Genomic DNA, 27035 nt, shown 5'->3' with positions numbered 1-27035 from the left:
TCCCTTAAAATCTTTACCATCCCATACTTATACTAAATGACACTATCTACAGATATAAGAACAATCTAGAATTTCTGTTGATATGCTGACTACTCTTCTAAAAATATCTTCACTTTAGTAAATATGACCTTCAAGAAAGTTCTAAACTGAACTAATTTATCTCAAGGTCGTGGAGAATGACCTTAAACTCATGACCTACAGAATGTTCAAGACTAAATTAAACTCAGGTAATGGGTTGGAGAGAATGACCTTCATAACACCTGTTACCAATGACAGGCTTGCCAAGTGCCATCTCACAGGGTTCTTACCCTCTATCTCTGTTGGTTAAATGTATTGCTAGCCTCATACATCACGGTGAGAACATGAATCTGAAATAGTTTGTTCTAAAGCAAATCTTGACATGAATACCTTGTAATCCGGGACACTGATAAGATCAACATCTCTGAAAATATTTGACTCCATGTTCCTACAATTGCATGCATGCACAGCCAGATGAAATGACAGATACCAAGAGCTAAACACTGCAGTTCACTTTATTCAGATCTTTACATAACATGTTTCTTGAAATAAAAAGATGTTTCAAATTGTAAAACTTCAGTACTGGTAACAATGGTCCTCTGATTGTCAATATTGCATTATTTGAACTTGTAATTGTAGTAGTCCTTGGCTACTTGAACGCTGGTTTGACGTGACTGTACGACATCTTTCTTGTCCTTCCCACCTTTGAATGACACGAGGGATGACTTTGCATTCTTGTGGAGGACCTTTGACATGTGATCTGAATGGCAGCGTCCTGTGGTCCAGGGTTTCTCTGGACTCTTCTGTTTGGACTCTGGATGCCGTGGTGGCAGTGACCATGCCTTTTGGCGAGCACCCACCTGCAATGAGGCAGGAGAATGCTATGAGGTACCTACCGTACATGTAATTAGCATGATGGAACGAGACAAGTGAACATTATCCAAAAAATAAACACGATCTCCAGCTATAAAGAGAACTATTGGGTATGGGATAGGGGGCCATAAAGCCAAATAAAGTATACTTGCAATAATCTCTGAGTGCGTAGTGTCTCACTATTCAATTGAGTGATAGGGGGTCAAATTAAGGTAGCTACATACCTTTTAGACACTTTCAGATTTTTATTTTTTCTCAATTGAACACGTCCCAAACCCCAATAAAGTATACATTTTCTGAAAGCCCTGATATAAAGCTATCCGACCGAGCACAGTACACGGTCATTATTTGCATAGGAGTCACGTGACAAGCGTTTTGCTGAACCTTCCAAAAACCGTTTTTCCCGCCTTATGCGAACACGCTGCAAGATTTCTTCATTGACAAGCCTTGACAATATCCTTCAAAAATGTGTCTGGGATTTTCTTTATATGCCTTTGTTTTTTTTAATGCGTTCTTAAAGGTGTTAGATGAAGGTGCTTTTCAAGGAATTTTAATTATCATGCCATATAATTTGAATGGAGCCTCCGGGAAAAAATCGCAGACACGGTTTTGAAGGATATTGTCAAGGCTTGTCAATGAAGAAATTCTAACCGGAAATCTTGCAGCGTGTTTGCATAAGGCGGGAAAAACCGGTTTTTGAAGCTTCAGCAAAACGCTTGTCACGTGACTCTTATGCAAATAATGACCGTGTACTGTGCTTGGTCGGATAGCTCTATATCAGGGCTTTCAGAAAATGTATACTTTATTGGGGTTTGGGACGTGTTCAATTGAGAAAAAAATAAAAATCTGAAAGTGTCTAAAAGGTATTTAGCTACCTTAACCCTTTCACCCCAGTTCCATGTATACAGGTCCAACTTTACCATAGAAAACAATGGAGTTGGGACAAACCATGGTGGTGAAAGGGTTAAGCCCCATTAGGTGTAATCCAGGCTGCATATTCCCAGACACTTTGTTTGGCAACAGTCTAGGTCATACATGCAGTGCTATATTTAGTTTCAAGTCGCTGCTCAGCGCCATGGTAATCAGGAGATGAGTGACTTGAAAGCCTACCTGATCATCTGCAAAGAATCCATCTTGAAGATCTTCCAGGAATTCATCTTGAAGTTCGCTGTCCAAGGCTTCACCAGCTGCACAGTAGCTGTAGTACTCGTCCAGAGCAACGGCTGAATTTTCAGCAGAATTTTTCATAAGTCTGTCCATCCTCCGTCTGTAGATGAGAAAATGGTAAGTCTCATGGCTGATATAAAAATTTAGAAATCATTTGTCATTTGCAAGGGGTAAAATTGCTCATTTTGGCAGGGTGCCAGAATAATAATTCAGCGTCAACGCATCGGTACATTTTAACCAAACATGTCGTTTGACTGAAGACCGCAGCAGGAGCTAGGCTAATTTAAACCCCGCCGCCACCACCACAACCAAATTTCTAGGTACAGTTCAAACAGTACAAAGTTGACAAAATAGAACATTCTGCTTTATTGTATGCAGAATATCCTGTAGACATTGTATAGCTGTGCAATAAATGTTAATGCACCTAGCTGACCATCACAAAATTTTTGTAAATTTCATGTTTGAAACAAATCTGTGTGCACATCAACCTTATCTGTGGATGCTTTCATTTAAAAGTTTGCATGTACAATTTTCATTTTTAAGTATTTGTCCAAATCACCCAATCCTCTGACTGCATGCATGTCTGATCTAGCCCAAAGATTTAATTATGGTCATATTTGATTTCAGATCAAGAGTTTTATGAAAGGATATCAGATCAAGACCACAAGTACATCACCGTGAGTTTGATGTCCTTGTAATCTGATTTGATCATGTTGACGTGAAAGACAAAAAAACATGTTACCATGGCAATTTAGAACAACGAAATGTTTTTTCAACTTACAGAATATCTTTGGCTTCCCTGTGATTTCCTTTCTCTGCCATCATGGCTGACTCCTGAACTGCAGACAGTCCAACCACTGCAATGTTTAATTTCTGTAAAAAAGGTTCAATGGAAATTTGTTCCATGTCAGCATTGAACAATGATATATTGCCTGGATCTTTACACTTTTGTGACAGAATACCTTTAATAATGGCAAAATAAGAAAAAGCATAGTGTTTTACCAATTTTACACCAATTATAAGACATGAACCTATTTACGCAAGAAGATCACTTACATGTGAAATAACTTTGTGTGCAAAAATCCATCTACTTACAAAACGTCTCCCTATGAATGGAATTTGCTGTCTGGCAGCCAGCGAAAGTTTCATTTTGCCAGATAAGTCATGTCAAAGCTGAAATGCTGTTTTTAATACAAAACTGGATTTCCTCATTGAAAAAGCCTTTTTGAACTTCATTATCATTCGTAAATGAGGTCATCAAAAAGTGTCCGAGAGATTAATCACAATATGTGGTGCATGAAGACTGCCCTCTAGTGTCAAACATTGCTACATTTTCGATGTATTCATACCATCCAACAGCCCTGCCCTTTTCACAAGAAAAGTTGTTCAAGCATGGTCTGATCCTGTAAACAGGAGTAGGTGAAAGTGTTTAACTAATTCCCTCACCTCTTCCATTTTCTTTCTGTCTGTAGTTCCTCTCTTATACTCTGTGAGCACTCTCTGACATTTCATCCGTCCTTCCTTGTATACTTGACCTGAACCTGTCAAGTTCAAATTCACATAAAAATATCAAACAAGCTACTTATCAACCCAAATCATTTTTTTAATCATTATGAAATTAATTTTCATCACCAAATAGTCCTTACACATCAATGACACCAATATACAATCCATCCCATGGAAAGTAAACATAACCTACAATGATTATATTTCCGAATTCCAGATCAGTCCGTAATTGTCATGCATGCAGTACACAGTAGAAAAAACTTCTGTCATACAATTCTCTCATCCTTTGTCCTTATGAAGCTATACAGATGTCAACACTTGTTATGCAGTTCATATAATAGAAGATATAAGTGTAACTGAAATAACTGAAATATTACTATAGATATTTGTCTTTAAGGCAAAAGTGTTGGTATAACTCTGTAATTTATAAAATTTACAATTAGCTTAGGGTAGAATGTGCCTGGAGATAGATATGTGTGTTCTGAAATTTGTTTTATATATTTATCTGATCTACCACTTGTGGGGGCTCATTTAAAGCTGGCATATGAAAAATTTAAGTTTTTCAAAAATCCAAACTTTTACTTTTTACCTGAGTTGATGTAGGGAATGGTGGCCATTTTGAACTTCAAAGATCAGTAGATGTTAAGTAATTTGTTTCAAACTTTGTATAGTGACCCTTGATTTTCATTCTTGATTGAGGTAAGTTTGAGCAAAAGTTTAGTCTTTCTCTTGTGAGGCACATACCACCTGAAACATGACAAAAACCAGGCCTGCTGGAAGCAGCAGTTTGCAATTGTACATACTCACCAAAAACGCTAGGTTGGAGAATTCAATAATTCCAAGACTAACCTGGAAGGGCAACTTTTTCAGATGTTTTTCATCTTGTCCCGGTCGTAACTTGAATCTGAATGAGACGTCATGTTCTCTGGTGACATTTCCAACATTCCTTGTAATCTTACTGCTCTGTGCCTAGGAAAGAAAAAGTAAACTTAATAATCACACCCATTTCCTGTTGGCAGGTAGTCCTAACCACCCAATTGAAAACACTGTCTGGTGGTAACAGGGTTAATATCAGAGTGGCAAGTAATAAAGTCTTCTATGATTGGTTACATGTACTGTGGGCATTATGACTACATAGGGATTAGGACGTATGGGCCTAGAAGACTTCCTTAATGTGAAATTATATGAAATACTTCTGTCATATAGAAATTCTGACCACCAGGTGGGCTATCATAAAATATGCAAATAAATTATGAATTGTTTACCTCTGAATCTTCTTGCATAATGTACAGTGCCGGATGACACATGACCGTCATTTCAACCTCTGTCGCCACGACGGGGTTCTGGTGAATCTGTCGGATTTCTCTTGCAAGCTCCAGTGGGTGCAGAATGTTGATGGTGCCACCTGAAATTTTTGCACATTGCTTGATGTGGTGCATCAAACAAGCTGAGCCTTCAATACCAATGATGGAGACGGTGGTGTTTTGATTTTTGGAACGTTCACCAATCTGAAAGTACCATAGTGATATATAGGGCAATTGCAGATTCCAATTAATTAATCAATGTGGGCAGATGCAGATCTCAATTAATTAATCATTTATTCAATAAGGCCAAATGCAGATCCCAATTAACTAATTAAGGCAATTGCAGATCCCAATTAATTAGTTAGGGCAAATGCAGATGTCAATCATCTATTTATTAAATATTTGAAATGTTTTAAAGGACTGAAATTATTTAATTAAGCCAAATTTTATGAGAAGAGAAATAAAATAAATACACCAGACCAGGTAGGCTACAAAATCTGCCACAAGGAATTTCTGAAATGCTAGCTTTCATTAAGATATGTATTAAGGACAGTCCTTGGTAGCAATCCTACACTCGTAAAGTGTGAGTATTTTTTTATCTATTCAGAAGTTTGCTCGGAGAAACTTTTGTAGTGTACATCAGATATGTATAAATTTGGCTTTACATGCAGCATCAAGATTTTTAGAGTCTGGTTGCGTGTGATTCAAATTCAAAATTACCTTGGCATAATATTCAGGGTCAGCGGTGCTACCTTCCAGTGTCCCCAGACCTACATTAGGAAGTCCATCTGTGCAGAGGACAATCTCAGAACCTGATCTCTCCGATGCCAGTCCCACACACACAGCCAATGCAGGCCCCAGAGCTGTGCTTCCACCTTCTTCCAGGGAGGAGATGTTGTCATGAAGTAATCTGTTTTAGCAAGGGAAAACATCATGTTCTCAAATTTGAATATCACAAGACTATAATATGTGACAAAATAAGCCACCGTTCATCTCATCTATTGTATGTTTGTTACTAAAAATAGAAATTTACACATGATGCATGCCAACAGATATTCGGACAAAGTATTTCTTTGCAAAGCATCTCTATTTGTGCAGTTTGTAGTCAGATCCTTTGATTTGAGATTTTTATTCATGCATGATGTAGTTTCAACCAGAAGATAACTGATAACAAAGAATTTCACAGTTCCATAGTGAGAAATTTCTGAAAATCTCACAAAAATTTCAGACAAAAATATTTTTTGTATAATAATGATGGAACTATGATGACATTACAAATCAGAGATATTTCATGCGGGCCCTTCTACTACCATGGTTTTGCCCAGAGCAGTTGTTATCTGAATGAAGAATGGACCTGTTTAAAAGCAATTGGAGATGAACTGGCCAAGGCAGTGGTGTTCAAGATCATAGCCAATAAATAGACAGCAGTCTTGCCAAAAAAAATTGTTTCTGGTCACCACCCATGTCATTTCAGAACCTGCACGTCATGTCTTTTTCAGGGGTTACATACTCATCAGTACAGCTATCCGTGATATCCCTGTTTGCATGTCCAAAAATGCTAAAAAGAAAACAAAAGTATTATGCAGCCAGTGATAAAAGACAACTGTTGCATCAATAGCGCCAAACCAGCATTGTTAGGAATGAAAAAAAGGAAAAAGAAAGGGAAAAAAGAAAAAAAATGCGTCGCTGCATCACTTTTGCTGAATGTCAGTGACCTATGCAGAAACAAGTTTTTGGGGGCCTTAAGTGGTAAGTTTTTCACCCACTCAAATGAATCTTTGATTGCCGCCAAGTTCCACTTTCTGGCTTCTGACTGTCCAGTTTGAAACAGGGCATCGCAGTCCTTCAACTGAGCTTCTGGCACTGTCACTGGAAAGCCATGCCCATCTCCATAGATTGTGATGATATTTGAAAACGTGACCAGTACAACTTGCTTATCTTGGCATTCCAGCTGTAGCCTCTCAAGTTGCCTGTGATTGGGTAGAGAAAATGTACAAAATATAGTATAACTTCTGTTTTCAGAGGTTAATTAAATCCATCCTACGCACCAGATTTCCTTCTGTGAAAGCCTGGAAAACTATATGGCCCAAAGCTCTTACTGTTATGTTTATTTTTCTGTAGCAGTTCAGGCCTCAAGCTTTGTTAATCAATAACCATGGGGAAAGTGAATTTTCAATTTTACTTGCCCTCAATTTCAATCAATTGTTCCATTACTTTATCCCTGTAATTAATATCAATTTAATTTTGGTATAATGGAAAACAGAGACAGCATGAGTTACATGCATATTACAGCCATAGAGGGAAACAGAGCAGACTCAAACACAGACAACATCTCATTTGAAGAAATTCACATCTCCACTCTATGATGCACCTGCACATCAAATACTGAGAGAATAGGTGAAGCAGATTTTAAGTTTTTATGTGGACGCATGGACAAACAAACATACATACATACACACACGCATACATACATACAGACATTTTTCTAGCCTTTACAAATACTCCTACATTGCTAAATATACATATGGCAATATGGGAGCTAAATATTGATATTTTAACAAATTCATTTGGTGCCCCAATTACAAAATTTTTGTCAAGCAAGCTTTTATACTACACATATCTTAAAATGCCAACACCTTACTGTACCATGCTAATTCTAGGCTTCCTCGTTGTCTATTTGTGTTTGATTTAACTCACTTGGAATACATTATGGAAATTCAGTAAAAGATTTCATGTTCAAAAATCATGCCCGAAATTACCTCGTAACAGCACTCTGAACACACTCCAGTCTTGTGATGTACCTCCGGCTCCTGATGCCATCACTGCTGAGTGCAGTCCAATGTGCTGAAAGAAATTGAATATGGAGTGATGAAGTATTCATGACATACTGACAAGAATTCAGACTCTGCAATTGTCATGACAGGCTCCAGTCACGTTATAACTTGGAGTACACTTCTTACATCTCTGCTAGAGTCTTAGTAATGTGTACTTTAAGGGTATACTGTCACCTGTTCAATTTTGCCACAGTTACCATGGAAGAGAAAATCTAACCAATCACAGATTTTAAGTGGGTGGCCACTTTTCAAAACAGCGCCCTCACATGGGCATTTTGAATACAAAGGAACACCCCTTTGACCATATATGGCATATTTAGATTACTAGGTGACTGTAAACCTTAAGAAGACACATTCTTTTATGTACATGTATCTATATAGTAGTTTATTTAATTGAAGATGAGATGATAAACAATAATCAAACCAAGGGATTAGCCGATTTTAAGCATGATGTCTATCAAAGTCTGTTGTTATATCATGTATAAGTTGCAAAAAGTGACTCACAAAACAATTTAAACCATGCTTACAAAAAGGAGCAAAAAACATTTCATGGGTTAAAAATTGGAAACATAACAATAAGGCTTGAACAACTTCAAGATACAGAAAACAAAGAAGCAACAGTAAATACAATATTTAAGGTTCCAAGACAAGAAATTTGACCTTTTTAATCTAACAATTCTCTAACGGTTAATAAGCTCAGAACCCCTGTAAAGTATACATTTTCTGAAAGCCTAGATATACGGGAACATTTTGGTAACCACAGTGTCTCCATTGTTTACATAACTATCACGTGACACGGTAATTTGCATAACCTTTCAAAAAACGGTTTTCCCTATGTTTTGTCTCAATACTTCAAAATATCTGACTCAAACTTGCTGGAATGCAAGCTGTCACAACGTTCTTCCAAAGTGTCTCAGATTTTTTATATCTTGCTTAGTTTTTTTGGAGCACAATTTTAAAGAAATCAACCACGCTTAAATTCACTGCTCTGGAAGTTTTTCTGGCATAAAAACTGTTGTAGAAGATTTAAAAACATTTTGAGACACACTTTTAAAGACCCTTAGGACAGCTTGCACTCACACAAATTTCAGCCACATATCTCAAAGCATTGAAACAAAACATAGGGAAAATCGATTTTGAAAGGTTATGCAAATTACCTGTCACGTGATAGTTATGTAAACAATGGTGACACTATGGTAACCAAACTGTTTCCCTATATCTAGGCTTTCCGAAAATATAAAATTTACGGGGGTTCTGAGCTTCTTAAACACTAGAGAATTGTTGGTTTAAAATGGTCAATTTCTTGTCTTGGAACCTTAACAGATTGCCATGTTTCCATTCGATGAGGCATCAGTCCTTAAATCTATTAATTACCAATTAAGTGATGTTGTACTTAGCTTTTGTTGTCATTAACTCTTTCAGACTCGATTCAAACCCTGTTCTAGTTGTTTACATGTATGGTGTACCACCACTGAAATCAGTGAAGTTCAACCGATATTTGTGGACTGATGGTGGTTGGCATGTGTTTGTGTATGGCTGTGGGGGTTAAGTTCATACCTTGCAGATCTGGTATCTTGGTGGTGGTGCCCATAGAACCACTAACATCCATGCAGTACACAACGACACCCTGGCTTGTCACTGGTGCTTCAGTTTGGTCACTTTCAACAGCCACTGCCGGTGCTAGGACAAAATCCACTTGTTCGGTCTTTGGAATCTGCACAAAGTAAACCGTATTGAAGGAATTCAGTCCCCTGTATTTATTTATGACAGCCAATCACCAGCTTTCACTGTATTTACTACATTTAACTTGTTCACCCCCATTTCCCTGTAAACAGGTCCATACTCACAATGGGTAACAATGGATTTGGGTCGAACCATGGTGGCGAAAAGGTTGATAGTAAAACCTACAATTGCAATTAGCATTATTTCAGTGCAGTACGAACTCCCATACTTAGATGATATCTCAATCATTGGAAACAGATCGGTGGAAATAATGCTTTTGCTAAGAGACATCCGTGGAATTACATGATATAATAATAACACTACTCAATATTTCACCCAGCATTCACAGTGAAGAGATATTGACAAAAAAGTCACTTACCTCTTCCTTCTGAATGTCAATGTCTTTGTTTTCATGCTTGCAAAATTCACTGTGTTCGGCAAAAAGTACAAAGTATTAGGTATTTGAAGATTTTTGACTTCCAAATAATATATTTAATCAACTTTTTTCCTTTCATTCTGTTTTAATACTTTAGAAATACAAGCAGCAGATGAACTACTGCATTTTTTTTCCGTTCTTTAAAGGGACAAAGTCGGCCATTTTTCATGAATTTTGTTTGATGCAAGATTCTAGACATGATACATGAAACCATCGTGGAAATGTATTAATGATCATGACCATTAATTCATTTTCACGATGGTTTCATGTATCGTGTCTATAACCGGGGTTGAATATATGCATGGTCACCCATTCATTCATTATCTTTCAACATGTCAAACAATATAAGTAGAATCTTGTATCAAACAAAATTCATGAAAAATGGCCGACTTTGTCCCTTTAACTTATATAACAATTATCTCACAGATATGTTAAATAAAAATCCAAATCTGGAACAATAAAATAAATCATTTTCTTGTATACTTAGGGGAAGGGGCTGACTATAACAGCTTCTCAAACTTAATGCGGCTGCGAGTATTGAGTCTCACATGCATATTTTCATGCATCTGACTGAAAAGATGGGGAAACTTTTATTTTTTTCTTGCGGAACGGTACAGAGATCGTCAGGGCAGGTTAATTAGAACTCAATTGCCGGCCCAGTCAAGGGCTAAAGTATCAAAAGGCAATATCACTGCAACACTTTACAGACAATAAGGACAGAAAAAATTTGGTAGGTGGAAAAGTGAATCTGATTTACCATTGTGATCTTAACTATCTTCCACCACCAAATTATTACCTTATTCTCGGCACTGTCAAAGTTTCATAATTGGATATGGAGTGGATGATTTGTAAAAACTATAACAAACTTATGTACAACTTACCACTTCCATGATGGCAAGGAATCCGCGATGTCCTGATCTGTAAGTTTGGATATAGCTGAGAAGATAGCACCACACTGCTGGCAGTGGGTCGGATCCCCCGTCACTATCTGGGGTTCTTTCTCCAAAGTGCCCAGACTCAACACCAGAACGTTGCTGTCACCTTTGAGGCATTTCACGACTCTACTTGACACAACTCTGCTTGGAGTCAGCTGCTTGACTGCGGTATCTGCTTTGCTTTGTTTGGGTTCCACACCGAGGCAACTTTTCAACAGACTACTTCCTTTCTTGGTTTTCTTCTTTGCACCTTTGGCATCTAACAAGTGATGAGATGAACATATGATCAATAACTACTTGAGAGGGAAAGTTCAACAGATAATTTTCACTGGTCATAATGTCACTGTCACGTCACAGAAGCATGATGTCAATTTGCATTACAATAAGTTTCCTAATTTCAGGCATCCATCTTTTCATAAATAGAGAAAAAAGTCAGTGACATAGGGGCAACCAAAGGAAAATCCCCATCCAATAATTTCGATCAAAAACACTCATGTCCTTTAAAGGGCAGTTTGACCTAATATGGTGAAATTCAGAATTCATAGAGTCACATAATAAATTTCCTAAACAAAAATTGCAACATTAGACTTCAATACAGATTAGCAATGACAGTTAATCCTTTGAATACCCAAGTCAACTTTTGTCACCCTTATAAAATTAATGCACACAACTTTTTCACATAAGGACAATTATTTTCTTAGATTTTTCTCCCAGTTTTGATAAAAAACTGTAGCAAATGAAAAGTTATGTACATTTGATCCAAAATTATCTAAATAATTACAAAATTTCATAAAAATTTGTAAAAATGTTGCGCTAGACTTTTGGAGGGAAAAATTACAGCAATCAAGGGGCTAATACAAGCTATACTCCTGAACAAAATATGGCGTCTATCATATGCATGAAGTGACGTCTTACCTTTCTTTGGTTGTTTCCTGGCCTTACCCTTGACCTTGATCTCCTTCCTATAGCTGTCTTCAATAGTTGGGTCGTAGCAATCAACAAACACATCCTGTACAAACCTTATTGTGACGGAGGATTTTCCAACGCCACCGCTGCCAAGAACAACCACCTGTTGGATCGTCGATATCAACAAATCAAATGCTCACTGGTAACATGTCCACAGAAACAGCTTGGGTAGAAAGGATTATGTTATACTAAAAATACCAAGTTCTCAGACTATTCCTGTCAGCATTCTGGAAGGTAAATGCATTTTCCATGTCCTACTAAACCAGCTCATGAAAATGTTTTTCCGGAACAAAAATAATGAAAATATTGTCAAAAGTTACAAATTGTGCCTTTAAATATTATTATTTCAGCCCAAGACAGTGAGAGTACTTAGCCTAAACATGGAACGACAAAAATACCAAAAACTTTACTTATACGCAGTCCTTACAGAGAAAAGTGACATCAAGTATTAAAAAATCTAAATTACCTTGTACATGTCAGAATCAGTTTTAGGGGTATGCTTCACCAGTTCTTCAAAACACTGATTGACGTTGGCACCTGTCTTAGCAGAGACTTCCATGAACGGAATGTTATGTTTCTTAGCCACAGCCTGTCCGTCTGCAGTGGACACTTGGCGTTCTGCTTCCAAATCAATCTTATTGCCAACAAGAATCTGGTGAATATATGGAGAAAAAATGCTATCAAATGTTAAAATCTCTGTTCAAGTGCTAGATTTGGGACATGTTATGCCTCACTGGAAAGTGGCTTTAATCAACTTGACGAGATGGTGACATATGAACTGGGAAGCTTTGGAAAACGCATTTTTTTCCTGGGAAATACGCACTTAAACCATTTTCCTGCCGTAAATTTTTTACTTGTGCCTTTCCATGTATTATTTAACGAGTGAAAATCACCTTTTCAGCGATTTCATTTACTCTTCACCAGCCCTTTAAGGTTACGTCATGGTGAATCTGTACACTGATTCTATGTTCCTTTCAAAAGACATTGTGATGGCCAAGTCAGGCACCATTTCTAGCACAGAAAAATGGATGAAAAAAAATGTTTGTTTTGAGAAGCATAAACATGCTGTGCAATCCAACTGCATAACTGTACTCACTGCTGACGCTCTCTCAATATTATTGAATCGCAAAATCCAGGTGTATATTGCAGAGGCTTCATCCAATGACTGGTGAGATGTGATAGAATACACAATCAGAAAGGCCTCTGCTGTTCTGACATACTGCAAAGTAAGCAATCATTTTGCAATATATGATATTAATATTCATATCAAAGCAAAAAAATTTGAAATTCACACACAAAATACATTTCACATTTCACACACATGCATTTATACATGAATATACATTGTACATGTTATATTAAAATTTTATATTTATATATATATATATATATATGTATATATATACACACATATAATATGTATATATATATATATATATATATAATATATATATATATATATATATATATATGTATATATATACACACAAATTCAAAATATCATGAATACATGGTTTTTTGTGTGTCAAGAGCAGGTGACAATGCCTGACGCCAGGAGTGCAAATTGTCTCCTGCTGTGAGGGCACATAAACCCATATATTCAGGCAATAATATTATTATTACATGCCTCTTCTCAGTTAATGCTTAATGGCATTTAGTTACATGCAGGGCATTCTCAAACAATTTTAGCATAATTTATTGGCCAGCATCAAGCAGATTTTAACGAAAGCCAAAATAGCAGTGCGCGCATAGATATTTTACATCAGCTTTAAGCATCTACTTTGATGTCGAAAATGTCGAAGGGTTTCATCAGACCAGGTAATTATGGAAACTGGTCAGTACATCGTGCACATGGCCCACTAACTTCGGACACATCTCAAATTAAAGATTGTACTTAACAAAAACCAATGCACTCAAAAAGCTCTTTTCTCTGTTTAATACCTGTCACCCATTTTCTAGCTACTTAAAAAATAATTAGGCCATTTAAAGAAAATTCTTTGTTTGCCGTCCTTGGATTTTGAAAAACCTACCAGCCAGCCAGGGAAAAAACACAGACAAAAAACAGAAGTGTATTAACGTAAGCTCAGTTTTTACTTGGTTGATGTTGGAAATATATTTTTATTTGTAATAGTGTTAACAATTTTGTTTGTTTTCTTAATCTTTCTCTGAAAACCTATCAGTACGTGGACAGCAAACAAAAATTTTTATTTAAAGTGCATTACTTTCATATTTGGTATGTGTGGACCCTTCCATAAGAAAATGCAAAGTTGGATGAGGCAAGATATTTTGTGGTTCAAATGTGAATGAACTGACACGACAACAGCAGTTTGGTTGTTCAAATATATATCTTTTCATTTTCTCTCTTGCCTCCCATGTATCTATTAGCCTAAGCTTCATCGCCATTTCCCAGTTCAAAGATCCAGCTTATCTGTAAAAAATAATAGGGTCATACCAAAGCGTGGTCATTAAAGGGTTTCAACCTGCTCACCGCGGCCCCTACAGCCCAGTGGACAGATCCACATTCACCATTAGTAACAGCGGTTTTGGGCCAACCCGTGGTGATGAAAGGGTTTACAGCCTACCTGTTCCCTGAGAGCAGAGAATTCTTCCTGGCCAGCTGTGTCCAAGATATCCAACAGGTACACCTAGAATATGGAGGAAATATCGTACAAAGTAAATATTGAGCATTTCAAAAACAATGGGAATATACTAAGTATTTGGGGCTTTCCGGAATCTTCACTTGCAAATGGACAAATTCTAAAACCATCTTCAAATCTAATTTCATCAGTGCAGAAGTTGTACAAAACTCAACAGTAAATTAAATTTATCAATACCAAATTCTAATATACTGTAAATCATAAATTTCACTATTTTGATTTTTGAGATATTTCACTAGCATTTAAGTTCACTTTTTATTCCAGTAAAACAGTAGATTGTCTTGTTATTTATTTAATATTTTCACTGAGATTTAATTTCGCACACTTTATGTTTCTGCAAAAATAGTGAAATCAAATCCCAGTGAATATTAATGCTTTTACAGTAGTATTTCAAGTCCGTATTTGCTTTAAATTCCATAGAAGCCTTCAAGTATACACCACATATCTTGGATTCTGTAATGTTTTAATATTTTCATATTACTATGAAATACCTCTTCATTATCAGCATCAATTTTCTTGCTTGGTGTTATCTTTGGAGTTGAGATGTTCCGGTACTGGATAGGTGACCTGTGTTCGTCTTCGGGAATAGTCTCCAACTCCTCTTTCCCTCCTGGAGGGAGGTACACGTAGTCACTACCAAAGTTCATGGTATATTTGCCAGTAAGTTTTCTGTAATGGAGTAGACAAGGTCAACTTCACTCAGGTCAAGCTGCCTTCCAGTCAGTCACTAGATCCCACCAGGGCTTTTATAGGATAGCTTAGAATGGTACAGCTCTGTGATGAAAACACTGCATGCCAACATTCAATGACTGAAGATACCACATATTCTGTAGCTGAATATTTTCATACCGTCATCAATGTATTTTTTTGTCCAACAGTAGCTGTTAAAATGGATTTTGTTGTATGTTGTGTTGTTTTCTTACACATTTCCCACACTGTAACAGTACTTTTAACCTAAAAAATGTTTTATTTTTGAATGTGTGTGTGTGCACTTCATTGCTTTAATGCATGTAATTCCAGATAGCGGCAGATTCTCAAACACAGTAACAACAAATCTTGCAAAAAATGAACAGTGGACCATTGTCTGCCTAGTCACTTGAATATATAGCACCTAGTCATAAAATAAGGGTTCGAAATACACCATGCACTGTGCGTGTCACATTTACCTCGGTGCAGGTGGATTCCAGAAGCCATGCGCACGCCGTGCAGGTTGAAGTGGGGCTAATTATCATGTTTTTGTAGTTTCATGTGGTCAATTTTTCATTACATTTTTATTTTTGCTCAAAAACTGAAACAAATGATCTTGAGCAGTCATAAAATCAACGCGAAAGATAAGTGAGGCCCGAAGTTTTCTCGAGTCTCGTCACAATACCGTAGAGGGCCGACGGCCTCTCTCGTGTTTCATCGGCACCAGTCATTCATGTCAGTCAAGTAGCATGTTTTTATTCCGTCTGTAGTCATTTCGAAGTTTAATTAATTGGAAACAGGTCAAAACAGAGAACCCTTCTCGATTTTGGAATCATGAGGGCATTAGAGAAGCCGAATGAGGGGGATCTCCAGTCATGCGGTGAAAGTTCTGGTACGGACGGGATCTTGTAGAAATGTGTCAGCGCACATGCAGCTACCTCAGCTGAGCCATGAGCTACGAACATAGGAACTTATGGGACGGTGGGAGATGAAGAGTCAACATACATGTATTTTGATGATAAACTTTTGTTGGTGCAGGTAATAAAAGCCTGGTGCATGTGGATGAAAAAACTGATGTGCACAGTATGCAGGCTGACAAAAAATCTATTTCAGTCCCTGTAAAATAGCAAAATTTACGTGAGAACAACGACACCGGATATATGACGGTTCACACACGTCGACACCAAAAAAAAGCAAATAAAAGTTTGCAAACAGTTTAACTTTTCTCTGAAAATTTTATAAAACAGCAAATGCCTTGGAATTTTAATCTGAAAACCTAAAGTTCAAACTTCAAGCATAGGGTCCTCAATCTCCGATGATATTGATGATGATGATTAAATATTTAAAAATGGAGAAAAATAAAAATATATTTGGACTCTGTAAATTTGTTGTTGTTGTTGTTTTTATTATTGTTGTTATTGTTGATAGTATTTGCAGAAAAGAACAAAGTATGCGCTGCGAAATTCAATACAGCCTAACTATACTATGCGCTGCAAAATTCAATACAGCCTAACTCTAGTAAGTTAAGTAACATTTTTATTGAATTTTGCAGCGAATAGTATAGTTAGGCTGTATTGAACTTTGCAGTAGCCTACCCACTTCCTCCAGCCGCCCCCTCCCGCCGCCCCGCCCCCATCAAATGGTCCGCCTTATTATATTCGCATCTCACTTCGATGAACACAGTGGCTACTATCAAACTGAACACGTTACCTGGGAATACAAAACCGTTCGACTGACACATGAAAGGACCCCACTTTGGTCCCGACGAAAAACCAAGCGTTTTCCGGGGACCCAGGTGACATTACCAAGGACAGGTCAAAGCCCTATCGATTCACGTGATTGCCATATTATTCGTCATAACAAAAGTAAAAAAATGCACATTAATAAATATATGATAATGAATATTGTGGACAAAAATGTAATATTTCTATCATAGAAGTGCACGGGCCTTCAAGTAACTAATATTTTCTTCACTGCTTCTTCTTGATTTCCAAAATTTCTTCCCGATTGTGGCACGTTGATAGCTCAAGCATCAAAACGACGGTTTTTTTACCGACCTTGTTTTTATGCCGTGCGACATGTAATGCCTGTTTCATCGAGAAATGATGCGTCGTTGAGAATTCAGGCCACTTTGACCTTGTCAGGAAGTGTCTGTCATGGACATAGTCGGTCCCTTTCTTTTATTTACTGTTCGGACTGTCGGGGAAGTGACCGCGTATTACTGCAGCTGTGCTATGCTACAACTATCACTTCTGAGGGTCTGCACAACTGTATTTTTTACACTTTGATATGACTGATATTATGCCTTATGGCCCGTGATCTGGAGAAAGAAATTACCATAAAGAGGGACAAAGTCGTTTTCGACCACTGTACAAATCAATGCCAGTGCAATGAATGAAGATCTTTACATGATTAGAACTCCGTTCTCTCGGATAGTCAGCTGGTAGGCCTAAGTAATCATTTGTTTGTTCTCTCTACCTCTGTAAATACTAAAGAGAAACCAGAATTACTGTATAATATCAGCTTCCATATGATAGGTGGTAATGCTCCGAGGAAAGCGATTGCCTGCTGCCTAAAGCAACGTTCAACGGTTATTGCTGAGGCAGCAATTATTTTCAGTTATATGTGTGTATGCTTCCAACAAGTAAGAATACGCTAGCGCGCGATTGTTCCTGTCTTCGAACTTTCCACGCACATTCGAACTTTTTTGACGCATGTGTCAACATTTATATCATGGGAAAGGCGAGTTAGCAAACACGCTGACATATATAAAATCTATACCGATAAAACGTTCACAACGCAGTAGAGTCTTGAAAAGCAGATAAAAGTGTTTAAGGCTTATTTATTTATTTATTTATTTAACTTGGGACTTGATCGGCGTGGTCGTCGCCCACGCACGCCAACACAGGAGTGTTCGAAGATCCTAGATGGCGGTGCTCGTTGCATCTTGGTGCCGCGGCCTGTAGGGTCTACGGTACGATACTCTCTTTCGTAATGTGTAATAGAATTCGCAACAATGGCATCCGAGGTTATAATGGGAAATACGTTTTACAAGCACCCACTCACTTTCACAACAAGCTGCAGAAACGAGAAACTTTGACAATCAGCGCTCGCAGCGAGCGCGCAGCGGATCGTTATGCCTGTTTTACCTGCGTACTTGCCCTCTCGTTCCTGAAAAATCCCCTCCACTTTGACCCTAGTCCAGCAGTTCCCGCGGGAGGTATATTGCGGTGAACATTCCGTCGAGCTACACAAATGTATGCTGTTCGGAAAAAAGTTTGGGGAGCAACAGATTCCAAAACACTTACCAGATTTGCAAGCACGTATATGTACCTTGGCTTCGTAGGCGTCGAACGGCGCTTTCACTCGGTGCGTGTAAACACTGTCTGTGTCTTTTTATACAGGGAATCACCGGCTATTTTTAGAACGAGTGCTTGATTGGTCGATTGGGCGTGACCCCACAGGTCGCGTTCTATGATTGGCTAAGAGTTCTCGGTGACGTATTCTCTATATTTGTGTCAAGTGCGCTGAGTGTATAAATATTCCTACACCCCTCTCCCTCGAAAAAGCCATGAAGGGGTTCCAATTCGATACCATGTCTCTTATGAAGTGTTTAGTTGTCGGTGACGGTGCCGTTGGTAAGACGTGTATGCTTATCAGCTACGCTACAAACAGATTCCCCGTTGACCACATACCGACTGTTTTTGATAATTATGCAGGTAAGATTTTAAAATTGCAGGTTAAGTGCCCTACTGTCACCACTTGAATTGTGGGCAACACGAAGTCTTACGTATCAAAGTTCTCGGCAACCGTTTGCTTTCAAGTTCAGCATTTTTTTCATTTGTGATGAGTGGTTTGAGAGAGAGCATTACGGGAAAGCTTCATTAACTTAGGAATACCCTACTTCCCTACCTAGTTATCAGAGGATCAATTTCATAGACCTGCCTTTTCTACAATGGCACCAGCTGGATAAGATAAACGTAACAATGGATGTCACCCGAGTTGGTGAGGCAAGGACCCGGGTTTCAGGCACCATGCAAGTTAATGCAGTCTTTCCCTAATGGAGAGAGAGAGAGAGAGGGGGGGGGGGGGCAATCGAAGAAATGACTGCTGACCAGCGATATTGTATAATCACCACACTACCACGATATCAGTGCGCTAACATTCTTTAATTCTCCTTTTTTTACCAGTATCCATAACGACCGCAGGAAAGCATCGTACTCTTCAACTTTTCGATACAGCTGGACAGGTGAGTGAAACATTAAAACGAAAAGGGTACTCTACGTCATTTTATACGTGAATATTATGAGACCGACTTGCAACTAGAGGAAAACATGAAGTTTATTGACGGCTTACCTCGATGTGGGAACAAAGATTGATAGAGTTTAAGATAGTGAAAATATAAAATTTTAACTGACACAGTGAAAAGAAAACCAAACTTTCCACTGATCAAGAAAATAAATCGACCAAAAGTCACTGTAATTTTTCGAAAAGGAAAAGATCGCAAATATAATATTATATTATATTGATTGCAAATTTACCCATTATTACGTTACGGGAAAGAATTTTCACTTCATGTAAATGTTAAGATAGAATAATTTTAAGTTGAAAACTTCGAAAGTCAGAATGTCAGTTTTCTTCGCTTTGGTCTCATTTGAACCATGAAAATACCTGCTGCGGTGATACTGTGGATAACTTGCCATTTGATGTTCTAACACTTTCTATTTCTCGTTTCCAACAGGAGGAATATGATCGCCTCAGGATTTTATTTTATCCTATGACCGACATCTTCCTAGTGTGTTTTTCTGTCATGAGCCCGTCCTCGCTGGAGAACGTCTATGAAAAATGGATCCCCGAAATAAAACTGTACAACCCGAACACGCCATTCTTGTTGGTGGGACTACAAATTGACCTTCGGCGAAACGACTATGGTAAACAAAGCGCGAAAGGTGTGGACAAGCCGGTGACGCACGCGCAAGGTTTGCGGGCTGCAAAGGAGCTGGGAGCGGAGCTGTACGTTGAATGCTCAGCGTTGACTCAGGAGGGTTTGAAAAACGTCTTTGATGAAGCCATACTGTGTACGCTGAACCCAAAGAAGAAGCACGCAGATAAGAGGAGACGATGGTTAAGTTGTCTTTCTCCGAAAACATTGAGTTAAATCAACAACACTATGCGACCGCTAAAAATCGACGTTGACGCCGACTGTGACTTCGTGACGCGAGGCCAACAACACCGAGGACAGTATTAAAGTTATCCGTTTTTCGCCTTGCGCATCGCAACCACGAAGTATAGCACGAACGTAAAAGCGGCGCCGCCAACGGCGAGACTGCCTTCGCTCCACCGTTGCGGTGAACGCTTTCCTTGACTTTTTGACTCGCTAATCTATAAGCATTATCGAAATTTAACGTACTTTAATGAATTGCTTACTGTAACCCTCGACATACCTAAATTCCCAACTCTGTAACGCTGACCTCCTAACAGCATTATTTTCGGCAGAGATTATAAATTTAGAAATACCTCGATAGAAATGACGATTCTAGAGTTCACCTAGCCTAGGCTATTTTAAACACAAGTCCTTAAACATTGCCGCCATACCACCACATAATAAAGCAAGGACAAGCGAAATATATTTGGAAATTTTTTGTCAACTTCGATCTTCCTTTGGTTACGCACTCTTACGTATATGTCATGACAGTAGAAAAGAAATTCCCTTTTAATAGGCCTACATCAAGAAAGCATGCTGTCAGTAACAATCCGTGACACAATTTTTATTTTGAACTTTAAGACTTTTAATGCAGTTTTGCTGTACGATAGTGATTTCAGAAACTATTTCTTCCATTTCTAATTATCATAAGTTAGCAGTGTTTAAAGAATTCACGACAAAGTTTGCCTTTTTGAAGTTTGCACTTACCACTTGATCCGTTCGAATTCTTGAATGTATGTTTTCTGTGAATGCCACATTTTATCTGTCTTATGTCTGTCATTTAATATTTTACGATGTGTATTTACATTATGTATTTTAACAGTATGCCATTATTTTGAAATAAAAACTATTTAATGTGATTACATCGCTATTGTGAAGGTTTTTGTTATTTTCGTTTGATTTCTCAGTGCTATTGTTGTTGTTACAATCTTCACCAGGTTCATAGCTATGGGTCCATAGCTGTGACGGTTGTGTTCTGATGTGTTTTCTGTCTTTTAGTTGTTGATTTTGAATTCAATAACTTTTCAAGCCATCTTTTACGTCCACCCTCTCTGTGGTGGGATGTAAAAGACGAAAACCCGTCAGAAAAGTACCCACGCAATGGACCCACATCTACAGCTACCAGAAATAGTGACGTGATGTCTTATTTCACATCTATGATCCAAAGTAAGATTCAGTGAAAATGTAATTCAGGGCAAACTATGGATTTTATCACCATGGGAACAGATAAACAGTACAAGGGCTGCTGACGAATCCATTGCATCTCTAAAATGTATTTATTAAATTCGTGATCCAAATATATATTGTATCCATTTCGACATTTTCCTTCCAATAATCCAGATCTAGAATTCGTTGTTTTATCCATTTTTAGGGATATTGAAGATGAAAATCATTCTCCCTTGCAGTGTGAGTTTGATCAACAATATTTCACAGCAAACACAACAAGCAAGCACTATCAGAGCCGCAAGGCAAAATGCACTTTGAAGTGCTTGGTCAGCTGAAAACAGACTTGACTGAAATACAAAGTAAAGACAGACAATAGTAGCGGGGGAAAACAGAAGCAACAACTTGAATCAACCCAACGCATTAAAAACTTTCTAAATTTGTTTTACCCAAACATTGGCATCGGTAGATTTTTGAGGCGTAATTCAATTATTTCACCAGATTAAGCAGATTTTTCAAGTTTAGAAAGAGTATGTACAGAACAAATTACTGAAAAATTATCATACAAATACCTCAAAACTGAATAGATGTGTGACTCAGTGCCCCCTCAGGTTATGGTTTATGCTTCAAAAAAACTTTGCCTTGCTTTTAAAACATAGACAAGGAGAAGGAGAGAAATGTCATTTTTCTTTCTAAAAGAAAAATATATGAGAATCTTATAAAAGAACAACGCGCGGTTATTTCATTGCTTCCCTTTTAAATTCTGCTTTAATGATAAACCCGAATGAAATTTCCGGATAACATTTTAGGGGGATGATAAAATTAAAGGTATACTGTCACCTGTTACCTAAATATGCCCATTTATGGTCAAAGGGGCGTTCCTTGGCATTCAAAATGCCCATGTGAGGGCACTGTTTTTAAAAAGCGGCCACCCGCTTAAAATCTGTGAATGGTTAGATTTTCTCTTTCCCCCTCCCCCTCCTAAACGAAAGTTTTGAAGTGCGAAAATCCAACCCAGCCTCATTCTGTATCATACCTATATACAATCCGTAAGCTTAATTATTCGGTTAAGAATATACAGTGTTTTCAATCGGGTTCGAACCCACAACATAAAGCATCCAGTCACCTCGTGGAGAACCAACAGACAGAAATACTCGACTAAATCCACTACTGGTACACGCCAAACAGTATAGCGCGATATTTTGCGATACAGTTAAACGTTGAGCGAGATGTTGATGTGAAAAACATGTAGTACGATTTTTGCGCACGGTAATCGAAATACATCCAAACCCCCCCCCCCCCCCCCCCCCCTCCCCAAAACGCGGAAGTTACGTTTGCCGTGCGCACGGGCCCCTCAGGCTGAACAATAGGCATATCTATGAGGCTCTCGTGTTTTATACGCAGCTACGCCGGCTATTTTTAGAACATGCGCTGATTGGTCGATTGGAGGCGCGACCTATAGAATGCACTCTGTGATTGGCTAAAGATTTCGCTGACGCATTCACTATATTTGTGCCAACAGGCCCAAAGCCTATAAGTATTTCCACACGCTTATCTCTCCCGACAAAGCCATGAAGGGTTTGAAATTTGATACCATGTCTCCGATAAAGTGTTTAGTTGTCGGTGACGGTGCCGTTGGCAAGACGTGTATGCTTATCAGTTACGCTACGAACAGATTCCCCGTTGACCACATACCGACCGTTTTTGATAATTATGCAGGTAAGCTATGGGTTTCTGGCCTCGCACTTTCCGCTCCAGTTTTCATTTTCACTTCCGTCCAATTTGATGATGTCTCCTGAAAAAGTACTTTATTATCTGTTCATAATAGGGGCAATGACAGGCAGTTTGATTGAACTTAGAAAAGCTAGATCACTTGGCACATAGACAACTTCAAACCACTTTCCGATTACTACCGGTCGGTCTCATATGTGTGTGTGTGAGGAGAGAGAGAGAGAGAGAGAGAGAGAGAGAGAGAATTAAATTTGTAACCCTTTGAGCACTGTAATTTCCCTCCCCACCCCAGGCAACATTTTATCAATTTTTATGAATTTTTCTGTACTTTTTTCCATGATTTGGATCAATGGACATAATTTTTTATGGGCTGCATTTTTTGACCAAAATTTTAGAAAAAATCAGATAGAGAGAGAGAGAGAGAGAGAGAGAGAGAGAGAGAGAGAGAGAGAATTAAATTACGATGAAATATGTATCTTTTATTCCTATCTCTTTTTATTCCATGGCATGTCAGCGTCCATAACGACCGATGGAAAACAGCGTCTTCTCCATCTCTTTGATACTGCTGGACAGGTGAGTGAACAACCAAACTTTAACAGTCGGATATCAAACCCTTCCTTCATTTTACATTTTTGAATATATGGTCTTGGGGCTTTGTAAGTCATGGTTTTGTAAATTCCATTCGCGCAATCGCCGTGGAAGAATTAATCAACTGTATATTTTAATATTTTTTCTTTCTCATTTCCTACAGGAGGAATATGATCGTCTAAGAATCTTATTTTACCCGATGACCGACATCTTCCTTGTGTGTTTTTCTATCGTGAGCCCGTCCTCGCTGGAGAACGTCTATGAAAAGTGGGTACCAGAAATCAAACTAAATAACCCGAAGACGCCATTCTTGTTGGTTGGACTGAAAACAGATCTGCGACACTGCGCCGAGTCGGGCGGCAGAGAAGCGGAGAAACCGGTTGCGCAAGACCAAGGGGTACGTGCTGCCGAGGAGCTTGGAGCGGAGGCTTACGTGGAGTGTTCGGCTTTGACTCAGGAGGGTTTGAAAAATGTTTTCGACGAAGCCGTTCTGTATTCACTGAACCGGAAAAAGAAAACAGAAATGATAAGAAGATGGTTTAGCTGTCTTTCTCCGAAACGATGACTTGAACGAAACGGTTGTACGGACGTGATAAAGGAATCAGAACCGGAACTCGAGCACGTCCTATCATACTGACCTTGGCATACAAAGATACCGCCACTTTGCCGTATGCCAGGTGTACGTGTACTCGTACGAAGGGCTTACTTCGCAGTTACCTAGTTACCTACCAAGGTGAACAGCGCCGCCAGCGACAGGAATAAACTTTTTAAGGATGGTGCTTTTGTGGAGGATTTTGTCAATTTTTGCTGCGATAATTGTAGCCATGGGGCCGTGCGCAGGCTTCTTTCACGTTGGCTGCTGTTGCACCAGCCTATGAAGTATTACAACGATATCAAGCTATGTGCCAAGTTTTTCAGACTTCCTCGAGAAGTCTGATATCTGAATCCCACCTTGTTCCCATCAATGAGAAGAAAGTGTATATCGAGGCTGCCGACTCCTGATGAAATTGGCAGTGCATTACAATACAGTATTATTCCAACAGCATTTCAGAGTTAGGATGAATTATTTTTGGTGACTTTTCCTTCCTTTGTAAGTTATAGGTAAGATGGACATTTGCATAACACAATTTTATCATTCTGAATGTATGTTCATCTTAAGTCATTTTTCCTATGCAAACCTTTGTAAGATTTGTGCATAACTATTTTTTTCTCTCTCTCTCTTTCAAACACATTCACCAAATACAATGTTGTTTTGGAGGATTACAGTATTCAATATCACAAGTGCTGTGATGTATTTTCTTTTGTCATAAATTATAAGTGATAATTTATAGTATGTCCAGAACGTTTTCATGTAATGTGAGCTTCTACATGTATGTTTCTACCATATTTTACCTCTCGTACAAGAAACCCATCGATAAAAAATCAATTTCAGGAATTTTGTGCAATTTTTTACTTTCAAAGGTGACTCTTTCTGTATCACCAGTGACAGTAAGTACTAAGTGCTCAAATGCTCTTCTCGGGCAAAGGGTGCTACTGCCTATTGTATTTACACTCCAGAGAGAGGCAGAATTGTCAGGTAATTCAGTATTCATCAATTATCGTCCATGTCAACACAAATGTGCAGTTTTATAACTCCAATGAAACTAAGCCAGGTTCAAGTTTGTCCGACTCGGATGGAACTAAGCCTATACTTCATAATCCCTTCTGAAGAAATCTGAAGACCATTTCTATCATGTATGCTTGGAGACATTTCAGAACAGTATTCAGTGTTCATGCTATTTCATAGATATATTCCTGAAGACATGATATAGTGTATGCAAGTCGTACTTCATCTTAATCTGTGTACCTATGTTTCTCAATAGGAATTTTGTCTCTGATTGATACATAAGTAATTTTTTAGCTGTCATTCTTTCAGTTTTGAATTATTCGATAGATGGCAATGAAATTTCATCAACATCAATCATAATTTGTCTTTTTCCTGCTGTTTATTCACATTTTTCTCTGAATTCCTATCTTCATTTTACTCACCAATTCAATTGTGCTGTTTTGTAACATTACATCACTGGAATTTTCATACGCAAGATTTTTAATATATTTTGATGTTATTTGATAATAAATGATAATTTATTGTTTCAAGAACAAAATGCTTTAAATATATTTTTGTACATCCTCATTATTTTATTACTGCTTCCGGTATGGTCATGTGATTGGCACTGTTGCAACAACAGATGATCTATATCAATAATCTTGTACACCATTATGATCCTTTAAACACAAAAGTTTGAACATTTTGACGCTTTAATCCAATACAATGCAAAGTTTGAGGTTAAATAAACCAAATAACCAAAAATTTACCAATACGTAAAATTCAAAATGGCTGCTGCATCCTGGTGAACACTCAACGGGTACAACAGATCACTTCGTTCTTCCAATCAGAACCTCCTAAGTTCCAAAGCACGTACACTTCTTTATCAGAATACCTTGTAAGTTGCAGGTGTGGATGAATATAACAATCTCCCCAAATCAATGAGGGACTCTGAGTCACAGACTAGTTTTAAGAAATCTTGTAACAACTTTTTGTATAATACTTACTTGTCTGATGCCTTTTCGTAGTTTTTTATATATTTATATATATGTACTTCTATGTTTTTTGTGTTTTCATGTTTGTGCTGTAAAGTATATTATGACTTTCTTTGTCTATTCGACCTCCACGAAAAGAGGTGTTTCACCTATAAAGTTACTAAGTTTAAATAAAGATTAATAATAATAATAATAATAATAATAAACAGTACTTTGAAAACTCGGTTTATTCTACAGGTTTCGGGCCAACTTGCAGCAATTTGGAAGCTCTTATCCAATTGGTTGGCTGCCTTAGCATTATAATAAATAATACAAATAAACTCCCTAAGTTGCTGTGAATAGTGACAATTAACCAATCAGATATAACCTTGTAAACATGCTGCAAGTCAGCCGCAGGCTTCACGAGGTATACAAAACTAGCAGCAAACCTACAATGTAATGTGAAAATTTGAATCCAAGTGCTGTCCCCCAGGCACATCTTATCATACATACTGACACTACATTATTTCAGAATAATAAATAATGTAAAGTGTCTTCACCGCATGTGAAATCAAACACTGTGTTTGTCACTTGCTATAATTTTTCATTCCTTACTCAAGAGGGACTCTGGATGTTAGTGTTAAAATTCGAATTCCCTGATGTTTTTTTTCCAAAATCAGTAATG

At 38.0% G+C, this 27035-nt stretch overlaps 3 protein-coding genes across 3 annotated transcripts; 2 read left to right on the top strand and 1 right to left on the bottom strand.

Annotated features, from left to right (window-relative positions):
* Positions 1 to 515: 515 nt before the first annotated feature.
* On the bottom strand, positions 516 to 18496 carry LOC139137161 (circularly permutated Ras protein 1-like). The gene is made up of 18 exons (XM_070705138.1): positions 18414 to 18496; positions 14910 to 15087; positions 14344 to 14406; positions 12858 to 12980; positions 12228 to 12413; positions 11711 to 11864; positions 10742 to 11054; positions 9804 to 9852; positions 9260 to 9416; positions 7628 to 7712; positions 6635 to 6838; positions 5589 to 5778; positions 4830 to 5072; positions 4414 to 4533; positions 3505 to 3599; positions 2840 to 2931; positions 2002 to 2158; positions 516 to 878 (listed from the first exon to the last, which is right to left on the bottom strand). Exons 2-15 carry the CDS (start codon positions 15063 to 15065, stop codon positions 3567 to 3569), a joined length of 2076 nt encoding a protein of 691 aa, XP_070561239.1. The 5' UTR covers positions 15066 to 15087; positions 18414 to 18496; the 3' UTR covers positions 516 to 878; positions 2002 to 2158; positions 2840 to 2931; positions 3505 to 3566.
* Positions 18497 to 18568: 72 nt separating this feature from the next.
* Positions 18569 to 21173, top strand: LOC139137166 (cdc42 homolog). Its single transcript, XM_070705145.1, has 3 exons — positions 18569 to 18824; positions 19296 to 19354; positions 19847 to 21173. Exons 1-3 carry the CDS (start codon positions 18677 to 18679, stop codon positions 20261 to 20263), a joined length of 624 nt encoding a protein of 207 aa, XP_070561246.1. The 5' UTR covers positions 18569 to 18676; the 3' UTR covers positions 20264 to 21173.
* Positions 21174 to 22953: 1780 nt separating this feature from the next.
* LOC139137167 (cdc42 homolog) lies at positions 22954 to 25940 on the top strand. Its single transcript, XM_070705146.1, has 3 exons — positions 22954 to 23191; positions 23718 to 23776; positions 23955 to 25940. The coding sequence occupies exons 1-3, from the start codon at positions 23044 to 23046 to the stop codon at positions 24354 to 24356; spliced, it is 609 nt and encodes a 202-aa protein (XP_070561247.1). The 5' UTR covers positions 22954 to 23043; the 3' UTR covers positions 24357 to 25940.
* Positions 25941 to 27035: the final 1095 nt, after the last annotated feature.

This window comes from Ptychodera flava, chromosome 7 (genome assembly GCF_041260155.1).
Source record: "Ptychodera flava strain L36383 chromosome 7, AS_Pfla_20210202, whole genome shotgun sequence".
NCBI lineage: Eukaryota > Metazoa > Hemichordata > Enteropneusta > Ptychoderidae > Ptychodera > Ptychodera flava.
This window is presented reverse-complemented; position numbering and strand designations above follow the sequence as displayed.